Source organism: Bombus fervidus, chromosome 11, assembly GCF_041682495.2.
Source record: "Bombus fervidus isolate BK054 chromosome 11, iyBomFerv1, whole genome shotgun sequence".
NCBI classification, from domain to species: domain Eukaryota; kingdom Metazoa; phylum Arthropoda; class Insecta; order Hymenoptera; family Apidae; genus Bombus; species Bombus fervidus.
In genome coordinates, this window is record NC_091527.1 from 5,402,139 (window position 1) to 5,425,703 (window position 23,565).

At 34.9% G+C, this 23,565-nt stretch overlaps 1 protein-coding gene and 1 long non-coding RNA gene across 3 annotated transcripts in view; one reads left to right on the forward strand and one right to left on the reverse strand.

Annotated features, from left to right (window-relative positions):
* Myo81f (unconventional myosin 81F) overlaps positions 1-21,850 on the reverse strand; it is a 49,351-nt gene extending 27,501 nt beyond the window's left edge. For both annotated transcript variants that reach the window (XM_072012877.1, XM_072012875.1), the window contains exons 1-2: positions 21,528-21,850; positions 12,230-12,336 (exon numbers count right to left, since the gene is read on the reverse strand). In XM_072012877.1, coding sequence (XP_071868978.1) covers positions 12,230-12,336; positions 21,528-21,552 — 132 coding nt within the window. In that variant the 5' untranslated portion in view covers positions 21,553-21,850. The remainder of the gene's footprint in view (positions 1-12,229; positions 12,337-21,527) is intronic.
* On the forward strand, positions 14,636-20,018 carry LOC139992021 (uncharacterized). The gene is made up of 2 exons (XR_011800993.1): positions 14,636-15,044; positions 15,230-20,018. It is a non-coding gene; the product is annotated as an uncharacterized lncRNA (long non-coding RNA).
* Positions 21,851-23,565: the final 1,715 nt, after the last annotated feature.

Here is a 23,565-nt window from a genome sequence, read left to right on the forward strand (position 1 = left end):
TGCGCTACAACAATTATAATTTCTCATTTTTCTTCTTTCTGCTTAATTATTCGTTATCCAGGTACCCGATTCATCCCCTCTCACTTCAATTCTCGTTTCTATTGGTTGATAGCAATCCGTATTTGATTGAGAAGAAGATTATCGAGAGCAGTGGTTCCATCGAGGAAGAATCCTCGAGAGAATGGTTGGCGATTTTCGGCCTCCCTTGCATAATAACCGAACGATGACACGCTTCCGACGATAGATCCTCGATGGGGTGGAGGACGTCGAAATGACGTCACACCCGGGGGTTGAGTACGAGGCGATGACTCACGGATGAATGCCAGCAGCGAGAAAGGGGATAATATAAGTACTATAACCGTATACCCTTCTGTAACATTTGAAACAGCAGGCTGACCCCCCATCGACTGGTTTCTGGGACTAGTGGTGAAGCTAGGTTACACTTTGCAACCATCTAAATGTGCAAGCCTCTAGTTTCTTTGTTTTGTGTGGAAAGTTTGGAAACACGTTAAGAATTATTAGAGGTAATGAAGATGATGAAAAATTAAAGTATGGGGATGTTTTGAAATTAAAGTTTGAGACGAAACAGAGGAGAAGCGTAAGGTATTTTCTAAACTGCGTGGTTTTCTGCAATTTTCTTGCCTTGTATAGAAAATTTGGAAAACTTGAAACTCGTTGGAGCTTGCAAAAATCAAGGTCTATCGGAATCAATGGGCGTGGTGAAAAATAAAAGCCTGAGAGTAATTTGAGATGAAAGAGTGATCAAGCGTAAGATAATTGAGCCTCCTTTAGCTTCTCTATTTTATACGAAAAGATTGGAAAAATTGAATCTTATCGCAGCGTAAAAAGATTAAGCGCTGTTAGAAGTAATGGACACGATAAAAAATAAAATTTGGGGGATGATTTAAAACGAAAGGGGAGATATAAGGTACTTTTTAAGCTTCGTGTATCGATGGATTTCTGTAGTTCCCGTGTATCGGATTGAGAAAATTGAGAATTATTGGAGTTAAAGGTGAAGAATAAGAATCTATAGAGCTGGTCTGAATCGGATGGGCAAAGTGTAAGGTATCTTATAAACTTTGTGTATAGTTGACACAATATTATGTATCGATAGTTGACACGATATTATGTATCATTAGCTATATATCATAGGTTTGATCAATTTAGCTTCTGTGTGGTTCAAAGTTGTCGGTTTAAGATTGACTACCACAACATCATTCTGCGAACAGTACATTCTATTTCGAATAGACGCTCATTTTCATTTCAGGAGAAGCTTTTACGTGCTTAATGGACTGGCTTTTTATGGCTGCCTTGAGTTTGATATGTCGAAGAAGGTTACTGAAGGAATAGTAAACGGGGATGGTCTTTGTCCCGTCACTTTTCATTTTTCCTGTTCGATCGATGAAGCTGCCTTTCGTCAGACTAACATGTCCTGTGTAAACGACAGGTAGAAGGCTACCTTTACGTCGCAGTAAAGAAAGAAATATTTGCCAGCGGACAGAAAGGTCGTCGACTAAAATAGACGTAATGTCGCTTTATATGGAGGAGGTTGCTGGAGAAGGCATCATCAACCCTCTACTTTTTGGCCAACGTAAACGGAGAGAAATATGAGTCGTTTCGCTTGCTGGTTTATCCTACAGATATCCATGGATTTATTATTCCATTCTTTTACTAGATTATTCTATCTCTGAGGAAGTTACAAAATTCTTCGAAAACTACCGTATATTAACTTTCAGACAATAGTATACAGGCTGGGTCAATTCTGACACATGTAAATGTTTTACGTTTATTACATTCTAAGTTATTGTATTGGCCATAAATCATTCCTGATTTATTATAAGACTTTATAAAGTTTGTAAGATCTGTTTATATTTTTATAAATTTCATAAGATTCTACTTTATCCATTATGAGAGCATCTTCATCAATTTTCATTCGTCTTCTTTCACTACTTTCATATTAATTCTAACATAATTCCTCATAATCCTATCGTGTAGTGTATTGGTTCAAGACATGTTTTAAACAAACAATTATATACATAGTACGTTCGTTCAATGTATTCCTGATTATTCTAATCCGAGAGAGCTCTTCATTAGAAAAAAAATACAGACAAAAGAAGTATAAAAATCAAATTATAACAGAAGACAAGCTAATTATTTTAAGCAACATATCACAATAAGATCGTAACCACGAATGGATTAGAATAATTAAAAAGAAATTAAACAATCCACGTATCAGGATCAGAATCTCCCATTGGAGAAGCAGGAAACACGGTTCTGTTTGTAATCCACAGGAAACTCCTTATGGGCAGTCGCATTTCCTCCCATTGTCGTTGACGATATTAATCTTTCGTCGTACAGAAAAGCGTTCCGAAAGAGGAATTCGTGAAATTCCACTGAAAAATATTTAACGTGCACAGGGAGAGTAGCGCGTGATTTTTATTGCACAATTTCAAAGACGTTTCACGTTCGAGAGATCGGTTGAAACGGAACGTTATGTCGGCGAAACAGCAGAAGAATTTCCTCGCATTGAATTGGAACCGATCAGTGCATCGTTGGAAGAATGGTTTCGACAAAATCTAACGCTAGAATTGTCACAGAGTAAGCTCGATATGCAGCGACGCAAGAAAATATAAGGAAATCGTTATCGAAGCCTTTGGTGAGCGTTCGTATAGTCAAACCAGCTTATTTGTCTTTGGCTGTGGCCTGTGAGAAAAGTACTAAAAGCAGCCAGCGCTGTAGCTTCTAAAGATGGGAATGTAATCATCCGTTCACTTTTTTTCTATATCTTCTTCATTGTCTGGAGGCGGGTGAATTCTCTCAGATGTTCGAGGCTTTTGTGGACAGAGCAACGAACCTCTGAAGCGTCTTTCCCTAATTGGAATAATCATTGCTGCTCGAATTTCACGCTAATAACACGTAAAATGAATTGATAGTCTTGCATATTCTTAGAGAGAATAACAAAATATTTTGTGGACAAAAAATGAATGAATCATTCTGCAATGATATTACCCAGAAAAGATATAAAGAAGATGATTTTAGAATAAGTCATCGAAATAAATAATGTAAAGGATATTCAAAGATGGGGATAAAAAAAGTCTCATCGAATCAAAAACATTTAAGGAAGTATACAAATAATAATCCAAAAGGACACTGTAACAATAATCTCGGAAAATATACCAAGAAATGTAAATAAATATCTCAAGGAATAACCCTTTAAAAAAGCACGAAAGGAAAGACTACAAAATTAAAAATAAAAAAAAACTACAAAAATCTACAAGAAAAGATACAAATACAAATCTGAGAAACTAGTATTAAAATGATAAATTTCCAAGAAATAAGATAATCTCGAAGAAGCAGCTGCCTGCAGTAACTCTAATCACAAAGTACACCATTTCCGTTTAGGACATCGTCACCACTCGACCTCGCTTCTCAACATTTCCCGCATTTCCACTGCACCACCTAATGACGGTCAGTATCCGGTTCGAGGGTCAACAGACAAACGTTGCAAACAGGATGGCTGACCCAGAAACCCGGGAAGGACAATTTTGCGCGCGCGCACCGGACAAGAAGAGCATGAAATTTTCAATAAAACGCAACCCCTATACACACCGGCGAACCGAGTGACCTGAAAGGAGGCTGGTCTGGAAAAGGATCAATCTCCATCCCTTTTTCTTGATATAAACGAGCGTGAGATCTTGAATTGATATGAACGATAACCAAGAGCATTCTGTTTCAATGTACCATTGATATAAGAAATTTCATTAATCTTTCCAATACTATACTCGATAAGTTTTTAATTGATTAAACTGTATGTGAATTTACTTTCAATCAAACGAGTCATGAATTTAGAGTATTATATTCTGTTTACAAAACCATAAGGAAGAAATGTGTTTCTGTTACTTTTTATTATATCGAATATTAAAAACGAATTTCAAAGAAATTAAAATGAAAGATGAAAATATGTATATATAATATAGAAGAAGAAACAAACTTTCATTCATATACCTGGCAAAATTAAAATCCCCTAAAGTGTATAAAACTTTATAGAATGCAAAAATCTCCTAAATTACGCATAAGTTTATAAAATCAAACTTCCAAAAAAATGTACCATTGCAAATCTATACTTCTGTTAATTTCATAAAATGGAAAGGTTTTTGCGAAGTTTCACTATTATAATTTAATGCTAATTTTTGATAAACGTAAGATTCACAAGCTTCTATATTTTTTCATATTAAACTATCATCAACCGAGTTAAATTGGGCGGTATAAAGACTTTTACACGTTCTGATAGACTTGGTTGGTTGGTTTCTTTTCGTGGCCCAGTTCGGTTTCGCATCGACAGTTTCAGCAAACACGGGACACAGAGTTTTCTCGAGAGGCTGCCGCATATCCGGTCTTGTGTATTCCATCTCTATTTCGTTCCATGGCTTCGTCGGGGGTTTCGAAACGCGCCACTAAAAGGTGGCCGCGCTTCGTCCTCGACGAAAGCAATTGAAGCAGCCGGCTAAGAGCGCTTCGCCAGCGAGAGGTTAATGAGAGCGAACCACCCTCCGCCTCGCAAACCTATTCGCCTCGTATACACGTGTATAGTCGGAGGAAGAAGCGTAAAGAGATCGCGCAATCGGTATCGAGGCGTATATGTTTCAAGTATACGTGCTTTTTTAGGTATTTAACCTGTTAATCGCGGAGTTTCATTTCAAAAATCCGTTACGAGTCGCGTAGTTAAAATCAAGCAATGACGAGTATATACGTCAACGCAGGGCAGATGCTGGTATTATAAATTTTACGAAGAAAGCAAAACGAGGGAGGATTTTTATTCAATAAAAAATTAATGATTTATTGTTGAAAAAGGTATTGTTATTAAAAACAAATAGGAATGCATTGGGGAAAATAATCAACTCAATTTATAAAAAACAATACATTGTACATATAACCAATATACTAAAGAGAATAATCAAATAATCAAATTTTTTCTTGTAAAATACACAATAGGTTTACTGGGAGTATAAAGGAAACATACTACTAAATGTCATTTATATTACTTTTTACTAAAATTTTGAGTTTTTACAGTAAATGGTAATTTTTTATTTCATACGACGAGTATACACGTCAATCGCACAGAAATACAGTTTTAGATTCACGTGTATACACGTCGAACTCAATTAACTGGTTAAAGACGCATTCGGGTGAATATAATCCGAAGAAATATTTCTATAGCAATATGAAATTACTAATTATACTAATACACCAATAACTAGTTATATTTGAACATAGTCTTCACATAGTGTTATAGATATTACAAACTGTAAAATTCTCCCAATGAAACTATATTAATTAATAAAAAATGAAATAAATATGTCAACAAGCAATACAAATAATAAAAATCCAAATTTTCCTTCTTGCCTACATCGCAAATCATTTTTGTATTAATGTTTACAAGGAATTTGATCAGAAGAAATAAAAGCTCTAAATGTTAAATAGAAAAAGAAAAACCTAATCTCGTTCCAGTGGTTTCCTTTCTACTCCATTCATTCAATCTTTATCGTAAACTTCCGGTATATGTCACACAGTGAAACCTTTTTTCAAATACCAGCAAAGAAGTGGACGTTACACGCAGACAGAAAGATATCGAGAAATATGATATGTGACGTCACGTAAGCGTCGATAATATTTGGATGAAAGCTCGATTCGTTCACACGTGGGGAAAAACACGGGTTAAGAGCGAGCAACTCTTTTGGTCCCTTCACCGACTACATTTCATCGGCACCCATTATCTACCTACCACTCATACGAGCTACCCAACACTCCTTTTTCACAGGCTAGCTTCTCTTTCGCGATATCGGATTAACCCTAGTCCGGGCGACAACGTCGAAACCGGAAGCTGAGAATCCCCTCGCGCGTCCCTTATGCAACTCCGGTTATCTGATCGAGCATCATTCATCGTCTTCTTTCCCTAGTCTCCACCCACGGTTATCTCGTTTACCCTGCGCCTCGACCAATAGTGGGTTTTAATTTTGTACATGCACACGTGCAGCTCGATACAACCACGCTCACAGATTTAAGTTAACACATAAAATCTATAGTCAAACTATTCGAGAGGTAGTTTTTAAAGAAAATTGTTTGTTTTCTGCTAATCTTGTTATCTATCCACTCTGATTTCTGTTCAATGCTTACAGAAATGTTGTTTATCCTACCTTATCTGTTTTCTTTTCAAGTTTCTTATATAATATATATGGCAAATGGAAAGATCTCATAAAATAATTTTCTTTCGATAAAGTTATTTATTATTATATTTCAATTACTATCTCCAACCTTTTATTCATTTCCTATTATTAAGGTGCCTACTTATAAAATTATTTGAAATTATTTCTTATTACTCAAACTTTTCATTACTATACTTTGATCATTATTTCCTATTAATCATTTTCTTCGGATAAAGTTATTTATTATTATATTTCAATTACTATCTCCAACCTTTTATTCATTTCCTATTATTAAGGTGCCTACTTATAAAATTATTTGAATTTATTTCTTTAATCATTATTTCCTATTAAAATTCTAGCTCCTAAAATTATTTCCTGCTGTATCATAATTATTTATTATTTCCTATTATGAAAACTCCATTATTTTCCGGCTAAATTCACGTGACAAAGTACAAAGGAGGTAGAAGCTAGAGGCTCGCGAGGACGTCAACGTCGGATCTCCGCAGTTGAGCCTCTTATTTGTATGCTATCGATGTTTTCACCGCGACGAGATCGGCGGCGAAAGACACGGATCGTCGTTGCTGTCGGTTCGCCTCGGAACTTTCAATTTTCCTAACGAAATTAACCGTGACAAAAGACCGGGAACCCGTTGCTTGGTAAAACTGCACCGGTTTCGTGTAATTAGTCCTAGCCGTCGTACTTTAACGAGATTCGATCGGCCGTCACGGCACAAACGTTTCCGTAATGGAGGCGAAGAGATTCGCTTAAATGGAATTGATTATATTCGTTCGATCGTTGTTGGAAGAACGAGATAATTGGAAGCATGATATAATTTGCCTATATCACGAAATTGCAACTAATAATAGCTAAGTTGTGCACTACACTAAAGCTTGTTTTTTATTCGTATTCGCTATAACAATAATCGATTGCAGGTGTTCTTGGCTCATCTAATGTTTCGTATAAATAAACTATGGCTCAGTAATGTAGAAGTAAACGAAGAAAATAACGTTTCAAAAATGTATATGTTATTTTCTAATTTTTCGATTACGATTTTATATTTATTGTGATATTTCTATGACTAGATGTTCTGACTTTATTAATACAGCCTTAACATTTTTCTGCAGAATTATAAGAATGAAAAATGTGTATATGGAATACAGGAAATAATGTGATTAAGATGTACTAATAAATAAACATGTATATGTAATAGCAGAAAACAATAAAAACTTTCTCGTCTATCCTTCAGCGAGTTTGTTACTATTTTTTACATCGCAACATATAAAATAATTTGTTCTACTTTCTACATCCTTCAGACCCTCTGATTGCAAATAATTTTCCAAGATCTGTGTTAACACTTCAAACGTCTGATCAATCTCTTATTCGCCTAAAATTGAACCAATAGCCAATTGCTAAATAGCATAAATAACCGAAAGAATGAAACCAGCATTCTTTCACCTCTCACGGATCTTATGAAGGAAAAGGGTATCCATTAACTAAAAAGCATTCTACAGCGAACTTCGATTTCAATCGTAACCAAGTGGAAAGCTCGTTGAACGATCTATGGAAGCACGGAAATGGAGAAGGAACTGTACGACATAGAAATTCGAAGGAACATCGCCGGTTTCTTTAACGTCCGCGTGATTTCTCGATTACATCATCGTGCAAAAACGACGATTTCCGTGGTGTTCCGTTTCCAGCGAGAGGAACGCCCGCTGTTGCGCACGATTCTTGGCACAAGGGCCATCATTTTGTCGAAAAGCGAACGCCTTGCGGCGTTTTATCGTCGACGTATTATTTCACCCGGTAATAATGTGCAATCTCGCAGTTTAATATCCACGCTGACGTAAATACATTACCATTGAAAGGTGTATCGAGTTGGCTACTTTTTCACACAGATTGCCGTTTAATCACGAAAAATTGCAGATTTTAATAGTTCTACCCGTGTTGCAGTTACTATAGTTATATGCTTATTATGGCTAAGAACTTTGATTTTTCAAATTGTTAATTAGTCCATCTCAATATTCAAACGCGTAATCTTTAACATTTGATGCGAGATGCTACAACCATATCATATCGTGAAAATTACTATTCTTACTACACGAAACTGTCCAAATTATTGGATTTCTTAAGATAAGAAAAATTTTACAAAGGTAAGAAAGTTATTAAACTCATTATACAACTTTTTCGATTTTTATCACTTTGTTCGTTCTAATATTAGAATATATAATTATAACTTTGATATATCTGACCGATTTTACGGTTTATCTATATCGTAAAGGCTACTGTACTTTATCTGTGCTACTGAAAGGTATCTTTCTCGATCGAAATAGCACTCGCAAAGGCAAGCGGCTCGTAGTGCAGCTATTTAATCAACCTGCGATCTATCGATCGGGCCCTTTGGGAGGAACCAGGATATATCACGGCTAGTTCTATTAGCTAGACGCTAGGCAATAAGGTTGATAGTCTGAAGGAGATTCTGATGCATTGTACGATTGGCAAGATCTTTTATCAGAAGCTATCTATAAGAAATTCCGTATTTTTATGTTGCTTCGTATTTTTTATAAAGAATTTTTATGTTCCAGATAGTTTTAATTGGCGTAGTTTTTGTAGAAATGTTCTTTTAGAAAACTTTTAATTACTTACAAAATCCAATATCAGATGTTATCTAAAAGTCCAGTGATATACGAGAGATATATCGAATCAGAAGTTAACAGTTGATGTTTCAATTTAGCTTTTTATATAGTGGTTTCTCGTGTACAATTGCTTAGAATTATGAAAACAACCCAGACACACATTTTAATCAACCTAAAAGCATCGGAATATGAAAAATATCTAGAAATTGAAGTGTAGCGTTGTTGGATGGATTGTTTTTAGTTGAATTTAAAATAATCAACGATACATGCTGTTTGGTATTGATAGTGGAAATCACAGGACGTGGTTAGTTACTTATACTAATTACGCGTGGTTTGATTGATATGTAGTATGTTCAGTGTTTGGTCATTGAATATACGGTTTTATTCGTTCACTGCAATCAACCGATAATTAAACTTCCTGCGGAGGCTGGACGATCTGTGACTGTACACTGAAATTATTCGAGCCTACATTTTAATTGAATACGCTAATTTAATATCAGAGAACGGAAGAAACTGAAGAATCTATAACGCAATTTATAATTTGGGCATGTACAAAAATATTCAGCTGTAATTATTTTTCTCGATTCTTCTTCTGGATTGAGACGATACGAAAATCAAATGGAAAATGTAAACAGAGTTAATGTAAAGAACGTAACAGAGTTAAGAATATAAATTTACATAAACGGTCGTAGTCTATAAATTATTAACAACAACGATATTATTCCATCAATTATCGAACGTGGCAATGAAAAATGAAAAAGGAAGAATTTACGAAGAAGAGAACATTTTCTTTAGTAAAAGCTTTGTCATCGTTGATTTCGTGGCCAATTTGACGTCTATGCGTCCCACACATCGCGTTCTGCGACGTTCATCGTCGTAATGCACGAGGAAGTGTCCACTAACGAGTGCGTTCCAACGACGACCTAAATCATCGAAGCGGACGCATCACGCGTTTGAATTCCGGTGTTTGATCCATACCGAACCGAGAAGAGCAAAAACTATGCCGCTACTGGTTAGACGAATCGTGCTGGCTTCGTTAACGACCCATCATCGTCTATTCGTGTTGGAAAATCGATTTCGAATTCAGAATAACATCACGAATATCCTAGTGCTTTACGACAGAATAAAGTGTTCTTAATTTAATTCGAGTTTAACGATGGTAAATTCGTAGACATGACGATTCGTAGATATTTCATTTTAGAAAAATTTATATAGAAATCTAAAAATTAATCCCATAACGTTCAACTTTTAATGCATCAAACGTATGCACGTCTGTGTTTCATATGGACAGTAATTAGATAATTCATCTTAACCACTACTTTCATTTGCTCTAGTTTTACAAATTTATTATAATTCTGTAAACTTTGACAGAAACCCAAAACCTCTGCAATGTCTCCAACAATACAATACGTTACTTCTGTCAATTCGACTAACGAACCAAAACAATAAGAAGTAATTAGTTACATAATTATTTTTCCCTACTACGAAAATAATTGACCTTTCCGACATAAACCTTACCACCTCCAATATCCCCAAAAACATAATACAATACTGTCTCCAATCCAACTAACGAAAATCAATGAATTAGCTATCTCTTCCTAAGTTCAATAGCCTCTTCAACAAACCTCCTCACCTTCTCCAATATCTCTAAGAAAGTAATACAATACTTCCACCAGTTCAACCAACGAAACTAATAAAAATCAGCGAATCAACTATTTTTCGTTCTATTCATTGGTGAACCAATTAAGGGGAAAACCAATCCAATTAAGATATCAACAAAAGAGTCACCGCGAACTTGCCAGACTCCTAAACTTCCCTCGATATTTCTAGCTCGAAGGCGAGTCGATATTATGCGTGTGCCTATGAGAATATCGAGCCATACTCGTAATAAAAGGCACGGATGATCATTTGGACGTCTTTTCGCCCTCTAGCCATAGATCACGAACGTAGGATAATCGAGAGAAGGGTGAGGGGTGGATTGAAGCATGACAAGAAACTACAGTGGGTCGGGTCGGTGTCGGTCGTTGGGTCGGTGAAACTAGAGGATGAATGGGTCTGGCCCTGGGGTGGTTCACCAGCTGACTGGGGTTGTCGTCATGGCAACGAACCAACCCGGGAGCAACGCCCCACCCCTGCAAAATTCATACGTATAGTTCTTCTCTTCTTTAAACTACCACCGTTTCTTCCGTTTTCTTCATCGCTTTCGTTCTTCCTCTCGCTATTTCATACTCTATTGCACTCGGTTTCTCCGCTTTTAATTCCCTTTCCCAATACTGGTTCTCTATTTGCCGGGATAGAGATGTGACAGAGATAGCTTTGTCTTGGACTTTTTACATCTTTATAGGTTTGCAGGTTTTTTTCAGTTTCTTTTGATTTGAAAACGTCCGAGAGATATGGAAACTCTAGAAGTAGGTATACGTAGTTTATTTCGTCGAGAAGTTTAGCAAGTTCAAGATGTTTAGGAATTTTGGCGGATCGAAAGGAATTTAAATGTCTGGGGAAAAGTACGGACAGTTGGAAAATGTGTTGGAAATTGAGGAGGAGTAGTGGAAGTTTCAGATATCTCGGAATTTCTGTGAATTTCGGAAAGTTTATGAGATTGATCTCTAATAAAATTGTAGATTTGAAATTATTCTTTAACAGTATTTTTGGAAGTTTGACTTAATTCCTCAATATTTATATTAATGCAAATAATATTTAAATTTTTATTCTTAATCTTAGTCAATTTAATATTACATTTTAATGAAGTCCTAAAGTATCTGACATTGCACTCTAGCATTATTCTACAAAATTTGACATTACTCTTTAATGTGCTAGCTTTTCACCAGCTCCAAACGTCCTTTCACTTAGAGGCCAAAAATTGTTAAAAATTTCAATATGAAATACCTTAGTTCCAATGGCGCAGTACTGTTGAGAAAGAGGAGGAGCAGAAGGAACTCGAGAGAGAGTTATACGTAGGAATGCGCGAAGAATTCTAACTCCAGGGCATACTAACGTACGAATTACGAAATGAACGGACGTCCGTTCACTGTTTTTTGCGAAACTCTCGGACGAACAGAACAAGACGGTTCACACGTGGTCTAGCATTTTTATGAGATCATATTCATATGGAAGATTTTGCAATCATACTCGAATCAGTTTCTAATTTAATCGCTTATTTAACATCATAAAAAAGTACTAAAAAATATCTTATCTAATAAATTTCTAAATTAAAGATGTACACGAATTTTTTGAAAAAGTTACGGTATAAAGAAATATGCATTTGTGTATAAAAAGAATGTAAAAATAAAACCAATTAAGATATGTTTAAGATAGAAAACAATAAGATAATTCTTACCTAATACCTAGATATAAGAATTAATTTTAATTAATTAAAGTTCGACCAAAGGATACATATATCTGGTCCCTCTTATACCGGACTTGGAGATTTCGATTAATTCCCGTTTCATCGATGTCACTGATGACTGTCATATCCGGGACACCCAACTCAGGGCTGGAGCCTGAAACAAAAAAAGAAAGAAAATTTCCTTTATACTTAAGAACTCAATCCAGTGAGGTCATGTTAGCTTTTCCATGCTGTCGGTCATCTGAGCTCGACCGACCACTTAACACTGATCCCGTTCGTTTGGAAGGAGCGCGATATGGAAACCTGGTAAATTCTCTGACCACCTGTTGTTCTGTTCGGACAATATTGTACGTGACGATTCCTTGGTGCCACCAGTGGTCAATTTTCAACGCGATTCAACGTGTTCATAGAAAAGCCACTATAATATTGGGTCAAACACAAACATGACTACATACGTGATTTTCTAACTTGTTCTACCATTTATTTTGTTATAGGTCATCCATAAGATACACATTTTATAATGTTTAGTACATTATCAGTAATGGGTTAAATTTTATTATCATAAAGAATTGTACTCTTCAATGAAATAATAAATTTTCTAATTAAAAAAAGATAATATATAAAAATATTTTAAATATAGAAAATAATACACAAGGATATTTTAAATATAAAAAAAATAATATTTTATCAACTATGTATAATAATTTTCCTAGTCTTATCATAAGGTATTGTACTCTTCAATGAAATAATAAATTTTGTAATTTAAAAAAATGATATATAAAAATATTTTAAATATAAAAGAATAATACACAAAAATATTTTAAATATAAAAAAAAATATTTTATCAACTATGTATAATAATTTTCCTAGTCTTCTATCCGCTTTAATATCCAAAGAAATCTCCATTTCACAAACCCGTTAGCATTAATTAAAACGTACATAATACATATGTGATACACGTACGTACATATTTCCTCGCGTAACTCTGTTCGAAGAATTCAATGGAATCAGTGTTACGGGGTTTCAAGGAAAGATTCCAGCTGTTTGATCGCAATCACAATTTAATTAACGTGCTCTCACGATGACGAACCAAGTGTGGGATCGTGCACACAGTGCTTACCCCAAACGCGGTAATCTCTGATGTAACTGCTGCGGTTTGTCTTCTTTCCCTGATTCATTAACCAATCCTTTGTATATAACCTATGTACATTCGCAAGCTTTTTTTCTTTTTCACCCCGCTGCGGTTTATCGCCGGGGAAACACTGCGGAAACGATGGAATTAACCTTTACACTGCGACAGTCGAGTATAATTGAACGCTTCTGCATTTCTGTTCATTGCAGTATTCGTTAATCTTTCTATGTTCCTCCATTCATTTTCCATCGAATAGTATTTTTCCACGATTTAAAATCTTCATTATTCACATCATATATTCACGTCATAATTAGGGATATATATTTTTCTATAGTTAGAAAATTTCTTAAGTTTAAGAAAAAAAGAAAGAATTATGTTCTTTAGTTAGAAGTATTACTCACATCGCATATTCATCATACTTGGAAATATTTATTTTTCTACAATTGGAATATTTCTTAAGGTTTAGAAAAATAAGAAAGAATTATTGTTAATACGTATTTGTGAAGAATATCAAATACTGTAGCATTTTCAATTTGATCAGACATGTTTTTAAGAAATCAAAAAAAAATATCTAGTCTCATCCGGTCAGAGCATCATCTCCAATCATCGCGGCGAACCACGTGCTCGCGGTACGCAGGTGCCACAGCAGCAGCAGCAGCAGCAGCAGCAGCAGCACATATGCACCTGCGAATATGTTGCACCTGCACGTCAGCTGCCATGGTCCTATTTCCCCAAGGTCGTATATCACGTGACTCTTTGTGGGCCGTCTCGCTAACTATCGCGAAATTTGATACTTCATCCCGCAGTTTGAGACCCGTTTGACAATTTCTGACAATTCTTTTCTTTGCCACTTAGGAGATAGATTTTTCACATCTGATGGGATTTGAGACTTTTAAATGCAAAAAGCTTCTAACAAATTGTAAGATCATTTATTATACTCTTATATGTATATCAAACGATAAGACAACTAGAATAAAATGCTACAAATAAAAATGACAAGAATGAATGAATATACCCTGATATTTTGATCTTAAATAATTATATAAAAAGAACCATATAATATCATAAAATAAAAACTGCCGAAAAGTTAACATTTCATAAAAAGAGATTCACTTTTGATGCAAGAAAAACGCAAATGAGAATCTACGCGATATACACAGCTCGGATTTAAACGTAATCCCACTCATAAAGCGGTCGACCCAGTCGACGTTTCCGAGATTAAGCCGTGTTTGCAAGAAAAGAGTATCGCTTGACGTAACGACCCTCGCGCGAACTCGAGGATCATTGCAACGGTCTTGTATTAAATTTCTATGGTTCGCGAATGGTAGTCCGACTAACGTTCGTCCCGTTTATTTTCATGAAATAAATCGCCTATGCTCCTTCGCTCTCCTATATTTCCTTTCTCGCGCTTTGGAAACGGCGATTCCTTATCAGAACTGCCATCCGTTTCCCGGAGTTGACGAAGGTCCTCTGGCCATACTATTTAAATAGGAATGCAGCCAGAAACGATTCATGGCCGTACGTGACTGTCTTCGTAGATGGCGCGCGTGATTGTCATTCGATCGCGTGTCATTTGACTGGATTAGTTAACCCAGACTCTGTCAGTGATTTAGGCAAAACACGAACGATGCCAAGATAAGATCTCGAGACACTTGTGCAGGTGCTAAGATTGATGAATTTTTCGCTAGCCGTTTAACGAGCACACCGACTTCGCATCTTTCATGGTCGCTGCAAGTGCATTAATTTACCGTGCAAGATACATTTAATCCATATCAGTAGAGAACTGATAAATCTACTATTTGCTTTTTACAAGCTCTCAATATCAGAGGGATTATACTGCAGGATTCAATTTATTGATATTATGACTTATCACGGTTATATATGTAGATGTTATTAATAAATTCTGTAATTGTAGGTTATCTGACAGTAGTAGTTGTCTTATGAAGGTAGACTCTAGAGATTCCATTGGATGATTTAGTGTCTGATAGCCATAAAAAAGGAATAAAATTGAAATTCAAGCACGTTGTGGTTCACGTGACGCAGAAAAGATTGATCTAATATGCATTATGGTAGTAGTATCGTACGGTGGAAATGAGCACGAATATAATTTACGGAAAAGGGAGACGTAACACGCGGCTAGAATATTCTAATGTAAAAGGAAGGACACGGAGAGGGTGGCATATTTATCAGTCTAGCATAATTATTCATCTCGCTCCTATCTACTTCGAATAACGAATGAAATCTAAAAGTTACGATGATCTCTTACTCAATTCCTTTGAGTACAAAACTGGAAAAGAATAAAGTCAACAAAATAAATATACCTGAAGAATATAGATTTTCTGAAACGAGAATATAACGAGAATGAGAAATAGATTTTTATATTCCTCTCTTATAAATCGTAAAATGTATTTGGTTTCGTAGAATCCTTGTTCTCGCGTATCACTGTAAACCAACTCTACATTATGAAACAAACATGGCGTCCGTCATGTAAGCGATACATATCGATAAACATACCGCTACTAACATAAATAAAAACATTTGCAATGAAATCGTGTACAAGTTTCAAGGAACGATTTTACGAGCTACTTACAACTGTACATATAAAAATCGAAAGGAGGACGTAATAAAATCGAACAAACGAAATTGCTTTCAAGAGCTATGCGATGTTATTATCCGGAGATACAAGACGATTTTAACGAGCAACTTCACAAGATATGTCTTTTTTATATTCAATTAGAAACGATCGAATTCGTTTGGTAATTGCAATTTCCTTCATCACATATTTACGTTTCTCCGTAGGAGCCAGGCTTATTTAATTTTCTTCTTTCGTTTCTCCGCTTGTCCTTCCCGCTGTGTGTCTCCCTTTTACGGTGCGCCACCTTCAAGGAACTTCATACTGTCGATCGAGGCCGAAACTTTCGTGCAACGATCCAACAGTATAGTTCCCGAGGAGTTCCCAGGGAGGTCGATGACACGCAACAACGGGAGGAAATAATTAACTCACTGCATTATCATATTCAGAACATCGGTGGTATATTAACCTGGCCGAAAAACGTTCACTCTTGCCGAACGTATACTTCTTACTTTCTATATATCGCTACTTGGCATCGATAGCGGTACAGCTCAAAAAATGTCAAATGAGTCATTTCAACGACATTATAAGGCTGACTTAAGATAAGATATGCCACTATTCATGAAAGCAGCCTTCCGCTTGCAGCGTCACAAAACAACTGAAGATGAGCCGGTGTTGTTGAAAAACTAAGACCAGGTTGATAGCAGCATACGTAATAAGTTAGCTCTCTGGCGCAAAACTGATGGAATTATAAATATATTGTTTTACACGATAAAAATAGAAACATAATATAGATTCAACAACTTCTATTCGATGAAAGCAAATTTGAAATTCTTTTAGTTGTCACTATCGTTGCCAAGTAACGATATGTAAAATTAATCTCATACTTTATTAATTGTGATATACCACGGGATTTTAATTATTCTTAAAATCGATTTGATCGAAACAAAGGGTATAGCATTAAATTTTACGATTCGATTGTATAATGTTTAATGTATTTTCTTTATTCAACTAAAGATGTTTTCTTTTTACATAAGAGGTTCATAGATTATTTGGTTATTATAAGAAAAGGTTGCGACTTAAGATGATTGTGAAACTGATGTAAAAGATTCATGATGATTAATAGATTAGATTTTTAATGCAAAAAAGTATATAATATCAAAAATGTGGTATTCGATGCAATATTTAATAAGTAAAATAAATTTCTAAGTTCCATTTCATGTGATTCATTGACCAAATTGATTATTGTATTTGTTAAATAAACATTGTTCTAGGATGATTACAAAACTATTACTCTAAAAAAAAGGCCTCATATACAAAATTTTACAACATAAATCATAATTGTGTATAATCGAAAAATCATATCAAAAAAATGTTCCATAATATTTTTGCTTTCTACATCTAAAATATCAAACAATTACAAGGCTGTGTTAAATATTTCAACACTAAATGTAAATACATTTTGTAGGATTTTGATTTTGGGTTTTCGAATAAAATATATATTTTGACGTTTATATCCGGTGATTCATTGGGAGAGCACGAAATTCCGAGGAAACCTGCTTTTACCAAGATGCTGTCGTGACTCACTCGTTCGAGATGTCCACGATATACCTGTGCACACTGTAAAAGTTTCTCAGATGGACTACATATTTGACTCACTGATGATCGAATTTCGGAGAACCAACGTATTCTAGGAGTTATTGCTCCTAAGCTATTAGAAACGCTGGGGGAAATTTATACGAGATATCTCCTGTTAATCTCACCAAAGAGATCTCTCTGTTTGATCGATCGTAACTATTAGTTCGATGACACACATAGTACGTGAAGTTGGTTTCTTAAAAGAATGCGTTGCACTATCTATGGTATCATAGTCAACTGATTCTTTATCAATTAACCTCCAACCTTTTAATATTGTGTCACGCTCGTGACATCAATTGCAGTTACGATTTAATAAAGACAGATTACTTATGTAACAAAAGATTTGACTTAAACCCAGAATTTGATATTCATTCCTCGGATGGAGGATTTTTAGATACAGTGAGAAACAAAAGCATTCGTACAGTAGGAATGAAATTTTATTTCTATCTTGTTAAATATGTATACACAAATATATTTAATTGTATATTACAAACAACTATAGCAATAAATGTAAACAAAAGCTAATTACATGTATTACCGTAAGTATCTATGTATAATGTATAGTTACATATATTTGAATGTACATATTTAATAATATAGAAAATACTGCTCTTTTTATTTCTACATTTCAACTCTATTAATGTTTCAGTCTCTTACTGTATACATTATGTCTTACATTTCAATATTTTACTAATAGAAGAATTTTAAGAGGTTAGGAATACACTATGAATGTATAAATGTAGACTGTTAATCAGCTAGAATTAAATGTATGAATAGAACAAGTTGAGACAAAGGATGAATCTCTATTTTACGTATTTCGGTAAAATACGCTTAAACAAGTATTCTAATAAAAATACGTCGTGCGTACAAAGCAAATGCCATCATCCAATTAGTCATCCTGAGACTTTCAATGCTCATAAAAGACAAGAGGAGTTTTGCCTGGATATTCGTTCGAGTTTCGCTTCTCGCGGTTTTCCATTTTACAACTCGAGATTATTAAGGAGACGGATTTCAGTTCTGACTTGTATTATTCTACGAAAGAATTTTTTTTCATTCTCTATCTACAGATACAAAACAATACAAATTGTCTACGTTTTCAATCCGATTTGCAATTAAATTACCTCATCTTTTCTATAAATAAAATAATTTTTTAGTTCTCTAGAGTTTTTTAATTCTCTAGAGTCCTTAAGATAAAGAAATGTACAACTAGTGTAACATAGTATTAATTTCCCTTGGTCTCGACTCACTAGAGGCATTGTATCCACGATCGGAAGTAACATGTATACACACGTGTATGTGTCCCGTAAGTGGTTTTATCATACGCGACATGATAACTCAGGCCCTCGCTAATATACACACATATTGTACACACCAAACTGCCGTGAATGCTGATTGTGTACGAACGGCGAGATTGTATTGCCTGCTCTGTACAGAACTGGATCGCGTGTCACAAAAAAAAGGTCGTTTTTATGTGAAACATTTTACGAGCCCCCAACGATCTCAGTGATCTTTCGTTAGAAAGAAACATACTCTCAACATCTGGCATTCCTTTGTTCTAGGTACATGATAAAAACAATATTTATTTTTACCAATTGTAAGTATTACTTCTAGTAGCTAATATAAGGTAAAAAATAATAAGATAAATTAAAAAATTGCATGTGCAATAGTTCCTCATATTTAACAAACGTGTATTGAAATTTTACCACGTAATGATACTTTAATTTTATATTATAAATTATGAATTTTATGAAACTTATAGGAACAAAAATTGACAGAGTTTCCTGATTGAGAAATGTGTAATGAAATCCTACCGCACAAACAGATGACAAAATTTTTATTTTAAATTAGTATAGATTATAAATTCTATAAAACTAAGTAGGTACTAAAATTATAGAGACTAATTTAGTGACATCGAAACTCAGTTTCCGTAAAATTGAGTAACGGAAGTAACAAGTAGAAAGGCTGATTCGAAAGTGCAGAGGAACGTGCAACCTTTATCGACCTGCACGATGGAAGAATTCAAAAGAAACGACGTGGAAGATGGAAATCCCTGGACGTATCACTGCACTGCAGGTGTACATAGTATATAGAAGAAGCGAGGCCTGATGGATTTAGAGCGGAAGAATCATCGCATACTGTTGAACGCCTCCTTCGTTAATCGAGCTTCCGTGAAAAATTACTAGTGACATTTACACCTACCGTGTGTGACAAACAGATGCTAAAGGTAAACCAGAATTACGTCGAAGATTATTGCGTGGTAAAAAGCCAACAAATATAGCAATGTAAATTAAAAGGGTTGTAGAATACCAGTACAAATGGATTACCAATCACGAACGATAGAGATAAAATTAGACTTCCATTCACTTCATTTCACTTCATTGAATGTATTTTTATTATCTCTATATATAAATGAAATAAAATAAAATGTATAATCAAAGACGAGATTCTATAATAGTAATAAAAAATCATAATGAAATTTTAATTTCATTAAAAATATTCTGAATGTAAAGAACTGTCAATTTTAATGTCTATAAATTTCATAGAATTTACCGCATATAGTTTAAAATTAAATAAAAGGTATTCATTTGAATAAAACTTATCACATATATTATAAAAATCTAGAAAATTATTATTGACAACTGTATCCTGACAATAGAAGTACCAAGGTATAAAATTTGTACCAGATAAATTAAAATGAAAGTAAATCTATAAAATTTCTATGAAATATAACGAATTCATTATATTAACAACTACAGTGTTGTAGTTCTAGCATTAAAAATACGTTACGGTCAACCATCTTGGGAAACGTGCAGAATGGTGTTCAGCCAATTTTTTCTCTTTGCTTTCGTCCCCTCAATTTCATGCAGAAAAACATGCGTGTTCAGAAGGGCACGCGCGAGTAAGATTACGCCAAGTGTCGATCGATGGGACATCGAACGAACGGTTTAAAAGCCACCACGAACTTGACATCGGCCTCACGCAAGCTCCAGAGCTTATCCCCCAGAACAATCGGTCAATGCTACTCCACCCAGACTTGACAAGCTTTACTTAAAAACGTGATCAAACTATAAACTACTTTGGAAGCTCATATCTAGTTAGTAGTTATATTCACATATAATTATATTATAACATACAAATTTCCTGTCTACAAATTTATTTCTTAAAAATATCAGTGTATGATTATAAATTACCGAGATTTTACTTTCACCGAACACCTTTTGAATAATGGATGAAAAACAAGAAAAAGGTCTTACAGTATTTGAGTATTCTTAGTTGTATAAAAATTTCACAAAACCGTGTCACGAACTATAAAAGTATCATAATAATAGACAAGCGATTTGACTCTGTTCTTACTAGTGTATACATGTCTATATCACGTAGAAAAAAATATTCATATGTGTATTTCTTACTCACATAATTTGAATGAATTTTGTTCGAACTTTGTTTTATATGTTAGGTTATAATTCGTATATAAATATGTATATATATAATATTTGTATATATGTATGTGTGTACGTATATAATATTTAAATAAAATTCGATTGAACAGAACAAAAATCTTCCGATATCAGTATATATTTGAAGTTTTGTGATGAAAAACGGTGTTTTGTTGACAAAACGTCGAACTTTTGTGATTCTTGTCGAGAAATCAAAATATATGATTCTATTAAATTTTACATGTTTACACACAAAACTGTAATATCTGATCCCTTCTAATTTCTTTGATCTCTATCGTGGAAGAAGTGTGATCTATCATGTAATACGACCTTACAAGTGTACCATTATTCCTATTATTATTATTATTACTATTATAGAGTTGCACCACCCACCATGCACCGTATTGGTGCACCATGGATATTACGTGTGCACGTTTTCACCTCTAGGGTACGCAACGATTCCGAGACTTGTATTATCCTGTTTTATCAGATCGAAAATTCGCAGGAAACGTAGTTATATACTAGAAACAAAACGTGTGGTTGGAAGGGACGGTTAGGAAACTTACCCTGTGTGAAGTGCTTAGCAACCATGATGTGCGTGGTTCACGGCTCAGAACATTATTCTCCACCCCCTCGAACGAAGCTGCTACAGGGTAACGATATATCCGGCAAGGAAAACCTTCACTTTTCACGCACGCGGTAACGAGCGTCGACGAAACGTATTCTCTGTCAAAATCACATGTTCGCGAACTGTCTGTCGTTCGTTCATGTACTAGGGTGTACATGCAATTGGTGTTCTGTGTGCAATTTAAGACACAACTAAACAGACACGAGGAACGACACACATGCTCGACAGTTGCCACCCGACTGATACCTCGGCTTCGTTTTTCAAATGAACTAACCCTGACTCGCCGCGCCACCATGCTGCGTCTCAAGCCTGCCCTCCTGCACTGCTTTGACGATCGAAAGTCACTTCTCTACATTATCGGTGATATCACAATTGTTAGTTCGGGAGAAAGCTACGTGGCAGCACATATTCAAATACAGTATTGGTCCTCTACTTTATCGAGGTAGTTAAAAATAATTTTCAAAAGAATTTTGATAAAATGAGTAATCAATAATTAGATACATACTTTATATATGGATTATACCTGGATTAGGTTATATATATACTTTATATGTGGATATACTCAAATGTATACAAAAATGTATTGTATATATTTTCTACCGTATATTGCTAATCCAACTACTTCTATTCGATTAAGTGCAATTTTTCCAGCTTCCCTAATATCACTGATCAAGCACAGGATAAACATGACATTACATGGGACTTTGTGTCTTACTTTCTTGCATACAGACTTTTAAAAACTCAGAATGTTCCTTAATACGTTGACGTCTGCGCCGATATTCATGGTTTCTCCGTGAGGCGGCGTCCGAATTCGCTGTCAACTTCGTGGGACAGCGCTGGGTCACATTAGATTGTTCGACACGACCGCAATTTTTTAAATTTGACTTCAATTTATAGCAAAATTACAAAAGCTATACGATTCCTGTTGGGTTCAATGAATTCCGTGGGCTTCAACTAATACATTAATATACAATAGTTTGTCAATATCAATTTACATATATCTATAAATGTTAAGTAAAGCTGACGGGTCCAGCTTTGGCCCTAATTTTGTACTCTTTTCAATTTTTCTCAAAAAGTAGAGGTCTGACGCGAATTCTGACCATCGCACGAAATTCTGTGAACATTTTTCTATAAGAAACGTTTATAGCGCAAATCAAAAAAATTTTTCAATTGCGTACAGGAAAAAAAGAATAGTCATGTATATTTGTCGGAGAACAACGGCGCGCGTAAGAAACATGCACGACGAAAATAGTGTTAGGTTACGTTAAATTTTTAAAGTGAACTGACAAAAGGCCAGTATGTATGCCAGGTGTGTTATTGTTCAGGGGAAAAATAGTAAATTAAAGCCATACACTGTTTTTCTTTTTATGATGATGCTAAAAAGGAGGTTGATCTATCCGATCAGATGTCATCCTATTATAGTTGTTTGCGCAGAACCATAAAATGGTATAAAAAATTGTAATGGAATTAATGTGTGTAAATGCGTCGTATGTACATAGAAAATGGGGTATTAAAGGTATTAAAATTTTAAAATTTCGCGAAGAAATTATTTATCGCCTTTTAAATATAGTAAATCCCCCACAGAGAAGAAATGCCAAGTGAAAATGAAGTACTGCCCAAAAAACGTTCACATTTTCTGCAGTCGTACCAAGGGCCCGCGAACAAAACGAAACGGCAGTGTAAAGAAAATTGTACACGCATTTCTAGAATAAAAGGTAGAGAATATGCTGCGAAAAGAACCAAAAAAAGTAACAACATATTGTGATTATTGTAAGGACCAGCCGGCACTCTGCCTAACTTGTTTTAAAAAGTTGCATGAAGAAAGAAAATAATTATGTTAAGTTTATAATATTAAATTGTTATGTTTGTACTATCGTATGTCTGCTTATAATGTTGAGATAAAATGATATAAACCTATTTTGTACTATCTATTCTGTGAAAGACATGTGTGACCCATCGCCGTCCCCGGGACAGAC